Source organism: Entelurus aequoreus, linkage group LG11, assembly GCF_033978785.1.
Source record: "Entelurus aequoreus isolate RoL-2023_Sb linkage group LG11, RoL_Eaeq_v1.1, whole genome shotgun sequence".
Classification (NCBI taxonomy): domain Eukaryota; kingdom Metazoa; phylum Chordata; class Actinopteri; order Syngnathiformes; family Syngnathidae; genus Entelurus; species Entelurus aequoreus.
In genome coordinates this window covers 28297006-28316713 of record NC_084741.1, presented here as the reverse complement: position 1 = coordinate 28316713, position 19708 = coordinate 28297006, and the positions used below count along the sequence as shown (strand labels likewise).

Here is a 19708-nt window from a genome sequence, read left to right as displayed (position 1 = left end):
CAATTATATTTCCCTCCAAAAATAGATTTTCTCATTGACCTTTTTCTCAGTGAATTTCTTTTTTCCCCACATATTCGAATTGTTTCTCCCTCAAAGCCACACGGCTACTGCATACAACCTGTATGTAGTACTGTATATAACCTATATATATTACTGTATATAACTTGTATATAGTACTGTATATAACCTGTGTATAGTACTGTATATAAATGGTAAATGGGTTATACTTGTATAGCGCTTTTCTACCTTCAAGGTACTCAAAGCGCTTTGACACTATTTCCACATTCACCCATTCACACACACATGGCGGGAGCTGCCATGCAAGGCCCTAACCACGACCCATCAGGAGCAAGGGTCAAGTGTCTTGTTCAAGGACACAACGGACGTGATGAAGTTGGTAGAAGGTGGGGATTGAACCAGGAACCCTCAGGTTGCTGACACGGCCACTCTCCCAACCGCGCCACGCCGTCCCCATATATATAATACTGTATACAACCTGTATGTAGTACTGTATATAATACTGTATACAATCTGTATATTATACCGTATACAATAATGTAAACAACCTGTATATAATGCTGGGTATGACCTATATAATACTGTATATAGTATTGTATATAATACTGTATATAACCTGTGTATATAGTACTGTATATAATACTGTATAAACCTGTATATAGTACCGTATACAACCTGTATTTAGTACTGTATGTAACCTGTATATAATTATGTATATAACCTGTATATCAGAATCAGAATCAGAATAGTTTTATTGCCATTGTTTGAGAACGGGTTCACAAACTAGGAATTTTTCTTGGTGCAAACGTGCGACATAAAACACATATAACAAAACAGAGCGCACGAGAGCACCGAGGCAGCCTTCATCATAGTACTGTATATACCGGTAACCCGTATATAGTACTGTATATATTTTGTATATAATACTGTATACAACCTGTATATAATACTGTATAAAACCTGCATATAGTACTGCATATAACCTGTATATAATACTGGATATAACCTGTATATAATACTGTGTACAACCTGTATATAATACTGCATACAACCTGTATATAATAATGGATACAACCTGTATATAATACTGTATACAACTTGTATATAATACTTTATATAACCGTACATTCACCATTTTCCACCCGAAAATAATACTTAATTCTTGTAAAACTAGAACTTTTCTCTAAAAAAATTAAATATATATATATTTTTTTCCACAAATAAGGTAAATGCAGAATTATTCTTGTTAGATATTGTAAAAAAAATACAAATTATTTTTTACTCATTTTTCTAATATTGCAAAGAAAATGTTTTATTCTTGAATGATTAAGACCAGGGGTCTCAGACACGCGGTCCGCGGGCCAATTGCGCCCCGCGGGCCAATTGCGCCCCGCGAGACGTTATTTTGCGGCCCCCACCTTATGAAAGTTTAATGTTAGTGCGGCCCGCAAGTTTTTTATGAATAGCGCTTGACAGCGTTGTGTTATTTGGGTCCAAAATGGCTCTTTCAACGTTCTGGGTTGCCTACCCCTGCGTTAGTGGAAAAGCGGCAAATGAGTGAAAGCGACAAAGACGTTGCCATGGAGACGAGGGTTTTCTTACGTGCCTAGCTGCAGTCACACCGCGACACCTGTCCGTCAGTAATAACAGTCCCCGATAACCTGGACCAATTCAAACCGTTATTTGTTTTTTTTATTGTTTAATTTGCATTGCCTCACATGATGAACACTACATATATTTCTATATGACGCCGGGTAACACTCCGGGAGCCATCACTTTTTTGCGCTAGCTATCCCGGTACTTTCTCGGCTATTATCCGCCGACCGCCGTGTTGCTGTAGGGAGGAAAAGCGGAACGACACACATTGCGGAAATAACATTATTCTCTGTGCGTCGGCTAAATACAAATATATTCCACAACCCCAAACACATCATTTCAAAGCCTGCAGTGAAGAGAAAGGTTCGTGATGAGCAAAGACAATTCCAGGAAAATTGGGAGATGCAATATTTCTTTGTTGAGCACAGGGGCACCCCGACGTGTCTTATTTGCACAGAGAAAGTTGCAGTGCACAAGGAATACAATTTCAAACGTCATTATAAAACTAGACATGTTGAGGAGTATGCAAACATTTTTTTAAAGAAATCTTTTCTTGCGGCCCAGCCTCACCCAGACTCTGCATCCAGTGGCCCCCAGGTAAATTGAGTTTGAGACCCCTGATTAAGATATTACTCTCGACAAAATAGTATTTTATTTTCTTAATATTAAATAAATACAAATCTTAAAAATAGGTTTGCAACTTGTTTACCATTTTTCAAAGTACAAATTTGACGCTATTTTTTTTTTGTAATTGTGTACCCTTCACAGAACATAAACAGTTTTATTCTTGACAAAATAGGACTGTATCCTTTTAATATTGAATAAATAACCTTTAAAATAAACCACTTTTAATACGGGATTGCAACTGTTTTATTTTTGTTTTTTTATTTAATTTGTAAAAAAAATTCGGTAAAATTGTGACTTAAAAAAAAAAGTGTACTCTGCAAAATAATACAGCTTTATTCTTATACAATGATGCACTTGTTTTCGAGAAAAAAAATGTGATCTGTGGTTTTTTTACTTCTTGAAACTGACACTTTTTACTGTGATGTTGACACATTTTGTGGGAGAATTTTAAAAAAGCCTACCTGGTGTGCGTCAACGTGAAACATATTCTTACACAACAGCTTCACATTGATTCCCTTATCTTTTCTTTAGGACTGCAGCCTGGCTGCTATCATCAGGGTGGAAGGTGCTCTTTGCTGATGGCAATTAATGAGCCCACACACACACACACACAAACACACACACTTGATTAACACTTCACTATTAAATTAATGTAGTTGAAACGCTAACATCCTTGGACTCCACCCCTGTGGCAGCCAATTCTAATTTCATCTGAGTTAAAAGGATTCAGTTTAGGTATAGTTGTGTGTGTGTGTGTGTGTGTGTGTGTGTGTGTGTGTGTGTGTGTGTGTGTGTGTGTGTGTGTGTGTGTGTGTGTGTGTGTGTGTGGTGTGAATGCGTGCGTGCGTGTGTGTGTGTGTGGAAGCACGTGTGTGCGTAATGCCGTTTGACCCGATGACAGATTACAAGGCGTTTGAACATGTTAAAACATCTGACGCCCTTCTCATCTGCATTATCTCCCTCCACCCCCGCGGACTAATGTGCGGCACGCTACGTCTCTGCGAGGTCGACCTTTTGTTGACTGCCGGCGTTCAATCAAGACTCGCCTTTGTGGCCGCCACGCAAGAAAAGCGCTACTTTTGAAAAAAACTTTTTGAACTTGCGGGTCCTAATTCTCCATTGCACGGTATTGTGGATTATTAGTGTTGTGCAAGGTGCTGTTATCCGTTAATAACTGTATTCATTGGGGGGAAAAAAGGAAACCAAAGCCAAAACAGAAACACCGGTATCGGTTATTGAAGTGAATGAATTAACTCGTATTATTAAGTTAAAGTTAAAGTTCCAATGATTGTCACACACACACACTAGGTGTGGCAAAATGATTCTCTGCATTTGACCCATCACCCTTGATCACCCCCTGGGAGGTGAGGGGAGCAGTGAGCAGCAGCGGTGGCCGCGCCCGGGAATCATTTATGTTCTACATATGGTGAATGTTTATATTCACCTTGGAGAAGGCAAACCACCAAGTTTAATTAAATAGTGGTATTTCAGTTTGAGCACATAAATAGATAAGTCCTCTTAGTTTGATATTAGCAGGTGGATTGGATCCCTTCTCGTAGGAAAATAGGCTCTAATTGGGACATCGGAATGCAAAAGTGATAACCATATCCTTGAGAAAAGACTACCTGTCTAGCTCAACGTCAACATTTGAGTTATGACTTAAAGCAGTTGTTTTCCAGACACTTACACACGAACATCTCCTTTTATGGTCAGGATGCGCTCTCCTGACTTAGCACACACACCCAGAGACAGAAAGGATGAATATAAAAACTGATGGTTTGGCTTCTCCATGTTAGTAGTCCTTCATTTTTTGACCTAGGCTCCTCCGGGTACTGCAGACCTGTTTAATGACGCTCGCTTGTAATAAAGCAACTTTTCTCTCTCTTTTGATCCAGCTGCACTGCTGTGCTGCCCTTCTGCCCGGGAGGGGGTGTCAAGACATTATTATGCCAACTACTATCAACATTGCATTCATGGCGATGGCTGTGTACTAACCGCACTAAAATCAAGGCATTGCAACTGGCCACCAGTTGAATATCCCAAATGATGAAAAAAGAGGACCTAAGATGGAACTTTGAGGAACCCCACTAGCAACGTTCCCTCTAAGGTGCGCGCCTGTGCAATTGCGCACCGCTCAAGCGTCCTCTGCGCACGGCAAATCTATGCCACGCACAAAATCAAATAAAAAAATAAACGCATAACAATTTTCGACACACGGACACGACCGAGAAAACAGTTTTCGTCATCATTGTTCAAATATTGTAACGTCTGTCGAGACGCTTTGAGGACATGAATTCCATCGATCACTTTATTGAGCTCTTTATTGTCGGCCATAAACACATCACCAAAACATAAGTAAAAAATGATATCTAGCAAAACTGGTCATTTTCTGCAGTACAAACCAGACCAAAAGCAACTTTGTTATATCAACAGCAGCCGCTCGCTCTTTCTCACTTGCGTCAACACATGCACATATGGCACTTAGCCAGTGATGCGTTTACAGCCACACAAAAAGTCGGACAACTCCAACACCACACATAAAGTGTCATTCCAGGTCGTTACACTATGATTTACCAATCAAAAGTGTGCTTATTCTAGTGTCATTTATTAGGAATCTTAATTTATAACTATTAATCATGAAATGCTGTTAGTATATTAAATAAATACTAATAAAAATATATTATTTACAAACAGGAAGTTGCAGGAATGTACACATGATCCCCTGCTTACATCTCATTGTGCAACATGTGAATGTTTTAATGGGAACTAAATGCAATGTCTGAAAGGGGTACAAATTATTTCCAAAGCAGGACCTCCACCCAGACAAACAATACAAGTACACCAGTGTTTCCCACACATTCATTTATTTGTGGCGGCCCGCCACGAAAGAATTACGTCCGCCACAAATTAAAAAAAATATATATATATATATATTTTTTTTTTTTGTTTGTTTGTTTTTTTTGTCCTGTCCAGCTTCTCAGGCAAATCATATAGTTGATGTAGATGCCCGTATAGGCTGTTAAGATTTACTTTACAAAAGAGAAGTGTAGGATACTTCTCTTGTTGCCTTATTTGTATTTGACCTACTGTTTTCTGTTTATTTGTTACTGACTGTGGCAGGACACCTCTGCCTCTGTTTCACTTTATGTTGCTGGTAAATAATATGGTTGTAGTAGTAGTAGGCTAAAGTTAAATTATTTAGTATGCAATAATTAAAGGGGCAGAGCTTTAAGAGACATTTTAGCTTTTATATTTTATAAGATATATTTTTTGTAAGAACCACAATTAATAAATATATTTCAGTGAATAAGTTATTGTTCAAATCTGTATATAAATATGTACATAAAGTGTTGTAATTATATTGTAAAATGGATGGATGGACGTTTAAAACAAAACTGTTATTATTAATTAGTAAGTATACATTTTTTTAGCCTTTTTAGAGAAAATCATATCATTGTAGTAAATTATGCAAATTACTCGATGATGTCATGGTGACCACGCCCATAGCCACGCCCCCACCGCCACAGGTATCTTGGCAGTTTATGGGAAACACTGTACACAGTTCATGAAAAACAATATTTTTTGTTATTGTCATTGTAAGTGGGCCTATAAGCACTTATATTAGAAATGGAAATGACTGCTGTCATTTGATTATAGTAATAAGAGAATGTAGTCAGTCTATCTGTGTTGGCCCTGCGATGAGGTGGGGATTTGTCCAGGGTGTACCCCGTCTTCCGCCCGAATGCAGCTGAGATAGGCTCCAGCGACCCCGAAAGGGACAAGCGGTAGAAAATGGATGGATGGATGGAGATGTAACTTGTTATTTAGTCAGGTTTGGGACAGGTGTGCTGCTGGTGTAGCCACAGTGTGCACGTGTGATGTTGCTCACATGGGCTCCACTGAATGCTCAGGGAGTTTTTGCGTTTGCTCACACACATGAAAAATTAGAGGGAACATTGCCCACTAGTACAACTGAAGTAGTCGAACAAAATGACTACTGACTGCATCTGATGTCAACGAGCTGCAGCAACACCTTTGTTTCATAAATGACATTATAAAAAACATGTAACTGCCAAGGAGGAGAGGACTTAAAGGGGTGCCTTGAGGAACACCTCAGTTATGTAAATCACAAGTTTGGACGCCGGTGTTCTGTGGATATAACCTGTATATAATACTGTATACAACTTGTATATAATACTGTATATAACTGTATATTCACCATTTTTGTTCCGAAAAATAATACTTCATTCTTGTAAAACTAAATAAATGATAAATGGGTTATACTTGTATAGCGCTTTTCTACCTTCAAGGTACTCAAAGCGCTTTGACAGTATTTCCACATTCACCCATTCACACACACATTCACACACTGATGGCGGGAGCTGCCATGCAAGGCGCTAACCAGCAGCCATCAGGAGCAAGGGTGAAGTGTCTTGCCCAAGGACAAAACGGACGTGACTAGGAAGGTCGAAGGTGGGGATTGAACCCCAGTAACCAGCAACACTCCGATTGCTGACACGGCCACTCTACCAACTTCGCCACGCCGTCCCTAGAACTTTTTCCCAAAAAAATGTAAATATATATTTTTTTCACAAATAAGGTAAATACAGAATTATTCTTGTTAGACATTGTAAAATGTTTTAAATTATTTTTTACTTATTTTTCCAATATTGCAAAGAAAATGTTTTGTTCTTGAATGATTAAAATATTACTTTCGATAAAATTGTATTTTATTTTCTTAATATTAAATAAATACAAATCTTAAAAATAGGTTTGCAACTTTTTTACCTAAAAAAATATTGAATTCTCATTTTTCGAGGTACAAATTTGATACTTTTTAAAAAAAATTGTGTACCTTTACAGAAAATATACAGCTTTATTCTAGACAAAATAAGACTGTATCCTCTTAATATTGAATAAATAACCTTTCAAATATACCACTTTAATATAGGATTGCAACTTTTTATTTTTATTGTTTTATGTAATTTGTAAAAAAAAAAAAAAAAAAAGGGATTAATAATGTTACTTTAAAAAAGAAAAGGTGTACTCTGCAAAATAATTCAGCTTTATTCTTATACAATAATGTATTTGTTTTCAAGAAAAAAAATGTTGAGCTTAGTTTTTTTACCCCGCTAGTACAACTGAAGAAGTTGAACAAAAACTGACTGCATCTACAGCAGGGGTCGGCAACCCAAAATGTTGAAAGAGCCATATTGGACCAAAAATACAAAAACAAATCTGTCTGGAGCCGCAAAAAATTAAAAGCCATGTCACATACAGATAGTGTACGTGTCATGAGATATACATTGAATTAAGATGACTTAAAGGAAACTAAATTACCTCAAATATACCTACAAATGAGGCATAATGATGCAATATGTACATATAGATAGCCTAAATAGCATGTTAGCATCGATTAGCTTGCAGTCATGCAGTGACCAAATGTCTGATTAGCACTCCACACAAGTCAATAACATCAACAAAACTCACCTTTCATGCACAACCTTAAAAGTTTGGTGGACAAAATGAGACAGAAAAAGAAGTGGCATAAAACACGTCCTAGAAAGTCGGAGAAAGTTATACATGGAAACAAATTACGGTGAGTTTAAGGACCGCCAAAATTAGTAGGACAAAACGGCTCTCGCCAAATACTCGAATCAGTGAAGCATGTTTAATATAAACAGTGTGATTTATAACAATTAGGGAAGTTTGTGTCATGTTTGTCCTCCTACAGAAACCATATTAAAACAAAAAATATATTTTTTTCCCCTCATCTTTTTCCATTTTTCATACATTTTTGAAAAAGCTCCAGAGAGCCACTAGGGCGGCGCTAAAGAGCCGCATGCGGCTCTAGAGCCGCGGGTTGCCGACCCCTGATCTACAGCAACACCTTTGTTTCATAAATGACATCATGAAAAACATGTAACTGCCAAGGAGGAGAGGACTTGAAGGGGTGCCTTGAGGAACACCTCAGTTATGTAAATCACAAGTTTGGACGCTGGTGTCCTGTTTGCTAGCAAGGTTAAAATGTCAGTGCAAGGATCTGCTAAGTTCCTTTTTACTTGCTACTGTTTGAAGGAATTTGCTGCAAACATGGTTTTGTCTCCCAAGTTTTGAACTGAATTCAGGGTTCGGTATGGTGTCATTCCCGGGCCGGATTTGGCCCCCGGGCGCCACCAATTGCACGCGTCGTTGTGCAAGAGCAAGTATATTGTCGGCGGATTGTTTTTCTGTGAATTTTGCAAAGTTGTGTTTGAATAAAGCATAACCTGCCGTGTGTCTCGCCAGGCAGTGGGCTACAAGTTGGCGGTGCTGCCCTTGGCCGGGGCTCTCCTGGGTGGAGTTCTAGGGGGTCCGCTGGGCCTGCTGGCTGGGTTCAAAGCGGCAGGCGTGGTGGCCGCGGTGGGAGGCGGCGCCCTGGGCTTCGCGGGAGGCAACCTGGTCCAAAAGCACCGCAAAGGCGTGCTGGCCCTGCAGATGAAACAGCTGACAGCGCCGCCGCTGGAGGCGGGATCAGGCGAGGACAAGTGATGCGGCGTGGACAATACCGCCCTCTTTATGCCGCAGAGCTGTAAAACTGTTATGTAAACACACAACGCTCTGAATGGTGCTTCTGTTGTTTGCGGCATGTGTAACAAACACCACACTTTATCAGCGAGTTGCATCACACTGACGTAGTTGTGTGCTCTCATGTTCAACACAAAACCAAGTTTATACAACTTTTTAACGTCAATGGTCTGCCTCCTGTCACCTCTTTGCATAAATAATGGCATCCATCCATTGCAAGAGCTGATTCTTTTAACCAATAATGCTCCAAATAAAGTACAAGTGCCATCACTTCATCATACAACACCGTAATGCCTCATGTGTTTGTCTGTTCATGTGCTATCATGAATAAGTGGCAGAAGGAGCCATCACATGAATTATAACATGTCTGCGTACGACAGAACACCTTTTTGGCTTTATGAATTATTTCAAATATATATTTTGGTGATGATTTGCCTGAGTGGCTGGACAGGACAAAAAAAGTATATCTATTGATGTTTGTAAATAAATGTGGTCAATCAATCAATGTTTATTTATATAGCCCTAAATCACAAGTGTCTCAAAGGGCTGCACAAGCCACAACGACATCCTCGGTACAGAGCCCACATACGGGCAAGGAAAAACTCACCCCAGTGGGACGTCGGTGAATGACTATGAGAAACCTTGGAGAGGACCGCATATGTGGGTAACCCCCCCGCCCCCTCTAGGGGAGACCGAAAGCAATGGATGTCGAGTGGGTCTGACATAATATTGTGAAAGTCCAGTCCACAGTGGATCCAACACATCAGCGAGAGTCCAGTCCATAGTGGGGCCAGCAGGAAACCATCCCGAGCGGAGGCGGGTCAGCAGCGCAGAGATGTCCCCAACCGATGCACAGACTAGTGGTCCACCCGGGGTCCCGACTCTGGACAGCCAGCACTTCATCCATGGCCACCGGACCTATGCAACTCCCCCTCGCAAGGGACAGGGGAGAAGAGGAGAGAAGAAAAGAAACGGCAGATCAACTGGTTATCATGAATAACTGGCATAAGGAGCCATCGCATTAATTAAACGTGGTTGCGACTGACAGAACATGCCTTTTGGCTTTGACTTTGTGGATTATTTTAAATATGTCTATTGGTATTTATTTTCAAATAAGTGGTGATGATCATGAATAAGTGGCATAAAGAGCCATCACATGAATTATAACGTGGCTGCGAGTGACAGAACATGCCTTTTGACTTAGACTTTGTGGATTATTTTAAATATGTCTATTGGTATTTATTTTCAAAAAGTGGTGATTATCATGAATAACTGGCCTAAGTAGCCATCACATGAATTATAATGTGGCTGCGTATGACAGAACATGCCTCTGTGGATTATTTTAAATATGTCTATTGGTATTTATTTTCTAAAAGTGGTGATTATCATGAATAACTGGCATAAGTAGCCATCACATGAATTATAATGTGGCTGCGTATGACAGAACATGCCTCTGTGGATTATTTTAAATACGTCTATTGGTATTTATTTTCTAAAAGTGGTGATTATCATGGATAACTGGCATAAAGAGCCATCACATGAATTATAATGTGGTTGTGTGTGACAGAACATGCCTTTTGGCTTTGACTTTGTCATTTTTGTTTTAAGTACTTTGTTAAGAATAGTGGCAGTTATCATGAATCATGAGCCATCACATGAATTATAACGTGGGAGGAGCAATTGCATGATATTGATAGCGTTTGCATTGAGGTTATTGAATGTAGAGGTTATCATTTATAACTGGTGAGAGGAGCGATCACATGAATCAGACACGTTGTTGCATTGGCATGTGCCGGCAAATATATTTTTAAGATGATTTCCTTTTCGTAAAGCACTTTGCAAGTTATTATTAATAACTTGGCATGAGGAGCGACCACACACGTGTTTGTTATACTTTCCCATGTCTGAGTCAGGATTCTTTTGACTTTCTGGATTATTTCCAGTCTATTTATTAGTGCAAAGAAGTTGATGATTATCATTAATTGCCGGTGAGAGGAGCAATCAATACAGTACAGTACGGTTACCTAAATTAATATTATTAGTGTTATTGTTAAACACTTTACTATATGTTTACTATATGTGCTTAGTGTAAACATGCTATGAGAATAAACATGTGACTTTATGAAATGTGTTTGCTGATTCTACGCTAAACTCACTCCTTACTCAAGTGAGTCATCATTGGTTTACTGTAGGAAAAAATGAAAATAAAGATAGGCCAATACTAGGGTTGCAAAAGGGTGGAAAGTTTCCGGTAAATTTCCGGAACCACGGGAAGTTAAGCTCGGGAAGTTTGGAAATATTGACCATTTTTGAATTATTCAAAGTTGGACAGCGTCCATGGGAATGAATGGGAATATATGGGAATTACAATAATGATATGGCACTTGTCTATATTCTGCTGCATCTTTGTGGCATTTTTGACGTAGCTCTTTGCACAGTATTTGCAAATGTACACCGCCTTTCCGCCTACATTGGAAATGTCACCACACACCAGACGGTGTATGTGGCATTATTCTGTTTGTATTTATTTATTCTCGTAAAACACTAATGCAATGCCACACACAGATATAAATAGTCAGCTAAACAATTGGAGTAGTCTTTAAAAATATTTCACTGATGGACAAATTAATAGAAATAGGCTAGATGGATAAATGAACACTCAATCAGCACATACTTGCCAACCCTCCCGAATTTTCCGGGAGACTCCCGAAATTCAGCGCCTCTCCCAAATATTCTCCCGAAAATCTCCCGATTTTCAGCCGGAGCTGGAGGCCACGCCCCCTCCAGCTCCATGCGGACCTGAGTGAGGACAGCCTGTTTTCACGTCCACTTTCCCACGATATAAACAGCGTGCCTGCCCAATCACGTTATTCCATACAAGGCATCCGGCATACCGCCGATGAGCATGGTGCAGATGGAGAAGATCTTCTCGGCGTCCGTGTTGGCGCACACGTTGCCAACGCCGACGCTGCTGAGGGCGGCGATGTACGAGCTGCGCACCGACGGGCCGCAGACCGTGTTGTTGACGTAGGGCATCTCCAGGCGTTTGCCCAGCTCATGGAGCCATCCTCGGGGAAGAGACGGGAGGACAACAGGGTGACAAGAACTAAATCATCCAGACTAGAGATAAATTGTATTATTATGTTTATCTTACCTAAAAATGTATATATTTATTAATAAAAAAAATTAAAAAATAAATACATTTTTACTATATTTTGCTAAAAACATCAAAATTAATTGTATTTTTATTTGTATTTTTTCTGACTCCTTATTACATCCAGCCATAGAATTATACATTAAAATAAACATATTTGAAATAATTAATTTTAAATGATCATAATAATTCATTTAAAATTACCATATTTAATTATTAAAATAATGGCTTGTTTACCAACAACTTTAGCATTTTATTCATTACATTTTGAAGCTCTCAGAAGCCAAGTTATGTTATATTCCTGAAGATTTATTTATGCAAGTTTGAAGTATCAATTATCTAAACACAGTTTTGTTTGCATTTTTTCAGGATGTGTATATATATATATATATATATATATATATATATATATATATATATATATATATATATATATATATATATATATATATATATATATATATATATATATATATCGGAGGTCTCAAGGTTGGCAAGTATGAATCAGCACGCTGAATCAAACTATAAGCTACATTCTTGTATGACAACAGAATGGCTAGCAGAACAGAAGGAAGAGGAAACTACACGTTTTGATTTAGTATTTGCTAGCTGAACTTTACAGATCACAAAAAAGGTAAATTCGAATCGCTAACGTTGTTAGCATAAATGAATGGGATTTAGCATAGAGAAAATTAGCATCAGGGCTAATGGAGAAATAAATATTTTGGGTTCATTATGAGACTGTGGTGGTACATAAACCTAGCAAGCTAGAGATATTGGCCCCACAATCAATAAACAAGTACAGGAACAGCTAGCTAGCTTGAGTGGAAGTCTGCTGGAGTAGTCTACAGTCATACAGTAACAAGCAATTACACCTCTATTAAACTTAAATACCATATATCAAATATATTTACCCCAGTAATATCATCAACACTTACCTCACTGGATGAAGTCCTTGGGCTCAAATACTAGTGAGGCCTCAATATCCCTGCTGTAGTGTGCTGGGAATTATCTGTGCATGTGATGGAAGAATGCACTGCACATGTGATGGAGGAATGCACCGTGCAGGGTTGAAATTCTACCAAATTGGCATTAAATCAGGTTGTTTTAGCTAATAATCATGCTGCAAGATCTAGCATGTTGCATTCAATGTTTATTCCCATTAGTTTCCCATTAATTCCCATATATTCCTGTTAATTCCCATGGAAAGTCTCCAACTTTGAATATTACCGGAATTTTGCAACCATAGCCAATACACATTTGGAGTAATTCCATATATTAGTCAAATATTACAGCTTCATCAAACTGCTTTTTTTTTTTTAACGCATATTTGACTATCCATCCATCCATCCATTTTCTACCGCTTGTCCCTTTTGGGGTCGCTGGAGCCTATCTCAGCTAAATTCGGGCGGAAGGCGGGGTACACCCTGGACAAGTCGCCACCTCATCGCAGGGCCAACAGAGATAGACAGACAACATTCACACTCACATTCACACACTAGGGCCAATTTTTTTTAGTGTTGCCAATTAGCCTGACTATTGTTTGGTCCTAAATGAAGCATTTTCAAGCATAACAATGGCCTAAAAATATCAAAACTACAGTGTTATCGGCCACAGTATCGTGGCCACTGATTGGCTCAGCCTTTAGGCAGCATTTTAATATATTGGATTAAGACTTAGACTTAGACTTAGACAAACTTTAATGATCCACAAGAGAAATTGTTCAACACAGTAGCTCAGTTACAACGATGGAAAGTGTAAGGATGGAAAGGACAATGCAGGTATAAATAGACTAAATATAGCGATATAAAATATAACATATATACGAATATATACATATGTGTACAGTCTATTATATATACAGATATATTATATTATGTGTATAACATATATACAATATATAACGATTACCATGTAGAATATTACAGTATATACAGTATATGTGACAGCAACAGCATAAAATAGAGAGTAGATCCAGCAGAAATTAGAAAATAGACATTAAAAACAAAGAAGTAGCTGACATAGAAGGTGTTAGGTAATAGGCAGATATCATCTATTGCTGTATGGCGAGTGATTATACAGCTGGATTGAGTGCGATTAAGAGTTTTATTTCATGTCTATAGGTCTTTAAAAATGTACTTAGAAGGTTGTAAGAAGTTAAAATATTTCATTTGTAATTACTTATACATACTTTGCAGGAACTTGTCTACCCATGTCTGGAACCAATTAACAGCCATCAATGAGGGAAGACTATCAGATTTTGATTGGTAAAAGTCAACGGCGCATTCTTTTTTTTTGTTATTGATAACTGGTGGGAGGAGTCACTGATACATTTTTAGAGGTCGATGTGTGTCTTAATTACAAGTTTGTTTTTTACACTGTCCATCCATCCATCCATCCATCCATCCATCCATCTTCTTCCGCTTATCCGAGGTCGGGTCGCGGGGGCAGCAGCCTAAGCAGGGAAACCCAGACTTCCCTCTCCCCAGCCACTTTGTCCAGCTCTTCCCGAGGGATCCCGAGGCGTTCCCAGGCCAGCCGGGAGACGTAGTCTTCCCAACGTGTCCTGGGTCTTCCCCGTGGCCTCCTACCGGTCGGACGTGCCCTAAAAACACCTCCCTAGGGAGGCGTTCGGGTGGCATCCTGACCAGATGCCTGAACCACCTCATCTGGCTCCTCTCGATGTGGAGGAGCAGCGGCTTTACTTTGAGCTCCCCCCGGATGGCAGAGCTTCTCACCCTATCTCTAAGGGAGAGCCCCGCCACCCGGCGGAGGAAACTCATTTGGCCGCTTGTACCCGTGATCTTGTCCTTTCGGTCATGACCATAGGTGAGGATGGGAACGTAGATCGACCGGTAAATTGAGAGCTTTACCTTCTGGCTCAGCTCCTTCTTCACCACAACGGATCTATACAGCGTCCGCATTACTGAAGACGCCGCACCGATCCGCCTGTCGAGCTCACGATCCACTCTTCCCTCACTTGTGAACAAGACTCCGAGGTACTTGAACTCCTCCACTTGGGGCAGGGTCTCCTCCCCAACCCGGAGATGGCACTCCACCCTTTTCCGGGCGAGAACCATGGACTCGGACTTGGAGGTGCTGATTCTCATCACCGCCACTTCACACTCGGCTGCGAACCGATCCAGCGAGAGCTGAAGATCCTGGCCAGATGAAGCCATCAGGACCACATCATCTGCAAAAAGCAGAGACCTAATCCTGCAGCCACCAAACCAGATCCCCTCAACGCCTTGACTGCGCCTAGAAATTCTGTCCATAAAAGTTATGAACAGAATGGGTGACAAAGGGCAGCCTTGGCGGAGTCCAACCCTCACTGGAAACGTGTCCGACTTACTGCCGGCAATGCGGACCAAGCTCTGACACTGATCATACAGGGAGCGGACCGCCACAATCAGACAGTCCGATACCCCATACTCTCTGAGCACTCCCCACAGGACTTCCCGAGGCTACACGGTCGAATGCCTTCTCCAAGTCCACAAAGCACATGTAGACTGGTTGGGCAAACTCCCATGCACCCTCAAGGACCCTGCCGAGAGTATAGAGCTGGTCCACAGATCCACGACCAGGACCAAAACCACACTGTTCCTCCTGAATCCGAGGTTCGACTATCTGGCGTAGTCTCCTCTCCAGTACACCTGAATAGACCTTACCGGGAAGGCTGAGTGTGATCCCACGATAGTTGGAACACACCCTCTGGTTCCCCTTCTTAAAGCGAGGAACCACCACCCCGGTCTGCCAATCCAGAGGTACCGCCCCCGATATTGTTTTTTACACTGAATTTATGTAACATAATATTTTGTACTTGGATTTTGACATTTGCTGATATTATCCTCAATATTTAATTGAATTTAAATGTGTGTGCAAAGTGTTTGAAAATAGTTTGTTAAAATAGTGATTTAAATTTCTGGAGCCTATCTCATTGAGTGTCACTTGATGTGCTAAATGGTAAAAATGTTTTTTTTTTACAAAAAAGAAGACACAGCAGGCACAACAAAATCCTGTAAAATGACTTTTTAATTGTCGTCCCCGTTCCTCTGAGATGACCCATTTGGAAACGGCATCCATCTTGTCGTCATGTGTGGGCTGATATGTCAAATGTCTCTGGGCCTCTAAGGGACATGATACAACTGGCAAGCAGTCCCTCCGCCTCCACAAGTCCGCTTTTTGGCTTCAAATAAAAGACATCAAATTGTGGGGCGTGACGACACAACAAGTTACATGTGCAGGAAGTACACAAAACATCCCAGGAACACAAAACATGGCGCCGAGAAGATAATTCTTTCACTTTGCATCACAGTGGAGATCATTTGGGTTCAGGGTCAAACTCTGCAGAGGACTCCCAAAACTGGAAAGTGGTCCCATGTTAGAACTTAGCACACATGTTTTTTTTTTTGCGTGTTAATATAATACATGTGTTGTATCGCCACAAAATGAGTTAGTTTTTTTTGTCCCCTGGCATACTTTCAAAATAAAATCCAACAATACAGAGAATTGGGGCCATGCTGAAAATAAAGTTCAAAGTTTTTTTTTTAAGAATTACGAGACTTCAAACTTGTTGGTGACCTAGAACACAAACCGTAGGGAGTTTTTCTCCAAGTACAACTTCAATTTTCAATATTAAAGCATGGGGGAACTTTAGTTTTCCTTATTCAAGTACAGTGGAACTTTAATTTTTTTATTTATGTACGGTGGTACTTCAGTTTTTATTATTTAAGTATTTCGTAATCTGCTCCAACTGTACAAAAAAACTGGAAAAAAAAAGTTAAACCAATTAATTTGTTCCAGACAATATGGACACAAAACCCATTTAATAGATTAATTATGTTCTACATGAAGAAAACAATGTGAAATTTATAGAAATGAACATTTACCATTAACATTTATTGAAGACTCAAAGAGCAGAGGGAGATTTGTACTTTGCTACCAGTTTTCTTAAATTCAATAGTGTTTCTCACCTTATTTGTCAAAGTGCTGGCACTCGCAACTTTCTTTGGCCCCGCGGTGGCTTATTTCGAAGTCATACTCAACAAAAGAAACATAAGAGGCGGAGTCATCGAGACACAGAACGCTAAGAGTGGATTGTTACGTGCGACTTTGGCCGAGCGAAAACCAAAACCTGGGCGCAGTTTTGTCCAAATTGTCTGTTGAAAACCGAATGGAGAGCAAAGTGCGGCGTGTGAAAACTGAAGTACGACCGTATTCTGAACACATCTTAAGAGTATTGATGTTATTTGGAAAATCTTTCTTCCTTCCAAGATGACTGCTCTGTCTTTCTATTTCTAGGCACTGAGGATAAAAGATGCAAAGTAGCTTTTTGCTACAGAATAAGTTCCAGGTCAGCCTTCACGAAGCCTGCATGACTTAAAAATGGCGACGATGATATTATTGCACCAACGATAATGTTGTGCTTTTCCACGACGACTGGAGTGGAGTAAAAATAAAGAAAACAACCATTTAATTTAGATCAACAAATGCCATGGAACATATGTACAAGCTCAAAAAAAAAAAGAAAGTAAAAAGACTTGTTTTTAAACTTCTACCCATACGCTTACTTACACCCCCGCCCTCAAATTCCCAAATAAAAATGTTTAAGAAAATATAGGTTATTCCAACATTTGTGTCTTCAGTTCTTCGTCTTCAGTAAAGGTGTTGGGTGTTGCTGTTCTGTCCCGGTCGGCCTGTCCTGACCCCGGCCCCTCCTCCCTCCCCGCTTCACCCCCTGACCCCCGCCGTGGCGTGGCACCCAACCGAAAAGGGTGACTTTGGAAAAGCGGCGCTGAGGTCACAGCTCGTCCCGTCTGAGGATGGTGTAGCGAGTCTCGCTGGGCGCCAGTTTCTGGAAGGAGCTCTCTGGAGGGTTGCTGGCCACGTCCATCTCCTCCTGGGGGGAGACCACGGTGTGAGAGGGGGGAAAGGTGCCACGGGTGCAGTTTTCAATGCTAACATGGTCGTCGCTGATGTTTTGACGGCTTAACAAGCTACGTTCAAGAGCTGACCGGCACACAACATCTCTGAAGAGGAGTAGGAAGAAGCAGAACTTATTTCTTGAGATCCATTACAAGAGCGAAAGTATTGGTTTAACAATCTGTGTGTTGAATATACAGTACAGGCCAAAAGTTTGGACACACCTTCTCCTCATTCAATGTGTTTTCTTTATTTTCATGACTATTTGCATTGTAGATTGTCACCGACGCCATCAAAACTATGAATGAACACATGTGGAGTTATGTACCGTATTTTTCGGACTATAAGTCGCAGTTTTTTTCATAGTTTGACCGGGGGTGCAACTTATACTCGGGAGCGACTTATGTGTGAAATTATTAACACATTACCGGAAAATATAAAATAATATTATTTAGCTCATTCACGTAAGAGACTAGACGTATAAAATTTCATGGGATTTAGCGATTAGGAGTGACAGATTGTTTGGTAAACATATAGCATGTTCTACACTACTGTTCAAAAGTTTGGGGTCACTCAAACCATTTTGTGGAATAGCCTTCATTTCTAAGAACAAGAATAGACTGTCGAGTTTCAGATAAAAGTTCTTTTTTTCTGGCCATTTTGAGCGTTTAATTGACCCCACAAATGTGATGCTCCAGAAACTCAATCTGCTCAAAGGAAGGTCAGTTTTGTAGCTTCTGTAACGAGCTAAACTGATTTCAGATGTGTGAACATGATTGCACAAGAGTTTTCTAATCATCAATTAGCCTTCTGAGCCAATGAGCAAACACATTGTACCATTAGAACACTGGAGTGATAGTTGCTGGAAATGGGCCTCTATACACCTATGTAGATATTGCACCAAAAACCAGACATTTGCAGCTAGAATAGTCATTTACCACATTAGCAATGTATAGAGTGTATTTATTTAAAGTTAAGACTAGTTTAAAGTTATCTTAATTGAAAAGTACAGTGCTTTTCCTTCAAAAATAAGGACATTTCAATGTGACCCCAAACTTTTGAACGGTAGTGTATATGTTATAGTTATTTGAATGACTCTTACCATAATATGTTACGTTAACATACCAGGGACGTTCTCAGTTGGTTATTTATGCGTCATATAACGTACACTTATTCAGCCTGTTGTTCACTATTCTTTATTTATTTTAAATTGCCTTTCAAATGTCTATTCTTGGTGTTGGGTTTTATCAAATAAATGTCCCCAAAAAATGCGACTTATACTCCAGTGCGACTTATATATGTTTTTTCCCTTCCTTGTTATGCATTTTCGGCGGGTGCGGCTTATACTCCGGTGAAACTTAAACACAGAAAAATATGGTACTTACAAAAAAAAAAAAAAAGGTGAAATAACTGAAAACTCTTGGCATTCTCTCGATGAGCTTCAAGCACACCTGTGAAGTGAAAACCATTTCAGGCGACTACCTCTTGAAGCCCATCGAGAGAATGCCAAGAGTGTGCGGAGCAGTCATCAGAGCAAAGGGTGGCTATTTTGAAGGAACTAGAATATAAAACATGTTTTCAGTTATTCAACCTTTTTTTGTTAAGTACATAACTCCACATGTGTTCATTCATAGTTTTGATGCCTTCAGTGACAATCTACAATGTAAATAGTCATGAAAATAAAGAAAACGCATTGAATGAGGAGAAGGTGTGTCCAAACTTTTGGCCTGTACTGTATGTGTTGATTAGAGGTGGGGGAAATAAACACATTTTTGGATGAATCGCAATTCAAACATGAGCAATCATAAAATCGTCAATAATCGA

The 19708-nt window shown here is 39.8% G+C and overlaps 3 protein-coding genes across 4 annotated transcripts in view; 1 reads left to right on the top strand and 2 right to left on the bottom strand.

The window, feature by feature from the left end:
- stx17 (syntaxin 17) overlaps nucleotides 1-9283 on the top strand; it is a 40410-nt gene extending 31127 nt beyond the window's left edge. The window contains exon 7 of one of the 2 annotated variants that reach the window (XM_062062897.1): nucleotides 8530-9283. In XM_062062897.1, coding sequence (XP_061918881.1) covers nucleotides 8530-8772 — 243 coding nt within the window. In that variant the 3' untranslated portion in view covers nucleotides 8773-9283. Of the gene's footprint in view, nucleotides 1-4136; nucleotides 5197-8529 lie in introns of those variants that run through there. The other variant, XM_062062899.1, reaches the window with a different exon arrangement.
- Nucleotides 9284-10896: 1613 nt separating this feature from the next.
- On the bottom strand, nucleotides 10897-12915 carry LOC133660615 (potassium voltage-gated channel subfamily H member 4-like). The gene is made up of 3 exons (XM_062064183.1): nucleotides 12901-12915; nucleotides 11687-11876; nucleotides 10897-11607 (listed from the first exon to the last, which is right to left on the bottom strand). Exons 2-3 carry the CDS (start codon nucleotides 11842-11844, stop codon nucleotides 11472-11474), a joined length of 294 nt encoding a protein of 97 aa, XP_061920167.1. The 5' UTR covers nucleotides 11845-11876; nucleotides 12901-12915; the 3' UTR covers nucleotides 10897-11471.
- Nucleotides 12916-15960: 3045 nt separating this feature from the next.
- The window catches only part of LOC133659953 (endoplasmic reticulum resident protein 44-like), a 54718-nt gene continuing 50970 nt past the window's right edge, over nucleotides 15961-19708 (bottom strand). The window contains exon 11 of the mRNA XM_062062896.1: nucleotides 15961-17861. Within this exon, the coding sequence (XP_061918880.1) occupies nucleotides 17763-17861 (99 nt within the window). The 3' untranslated portion in view covers nucleotides 15961-17762. The remainder of the gene's footprint in view (nucleotides 17862-19708) is intronic.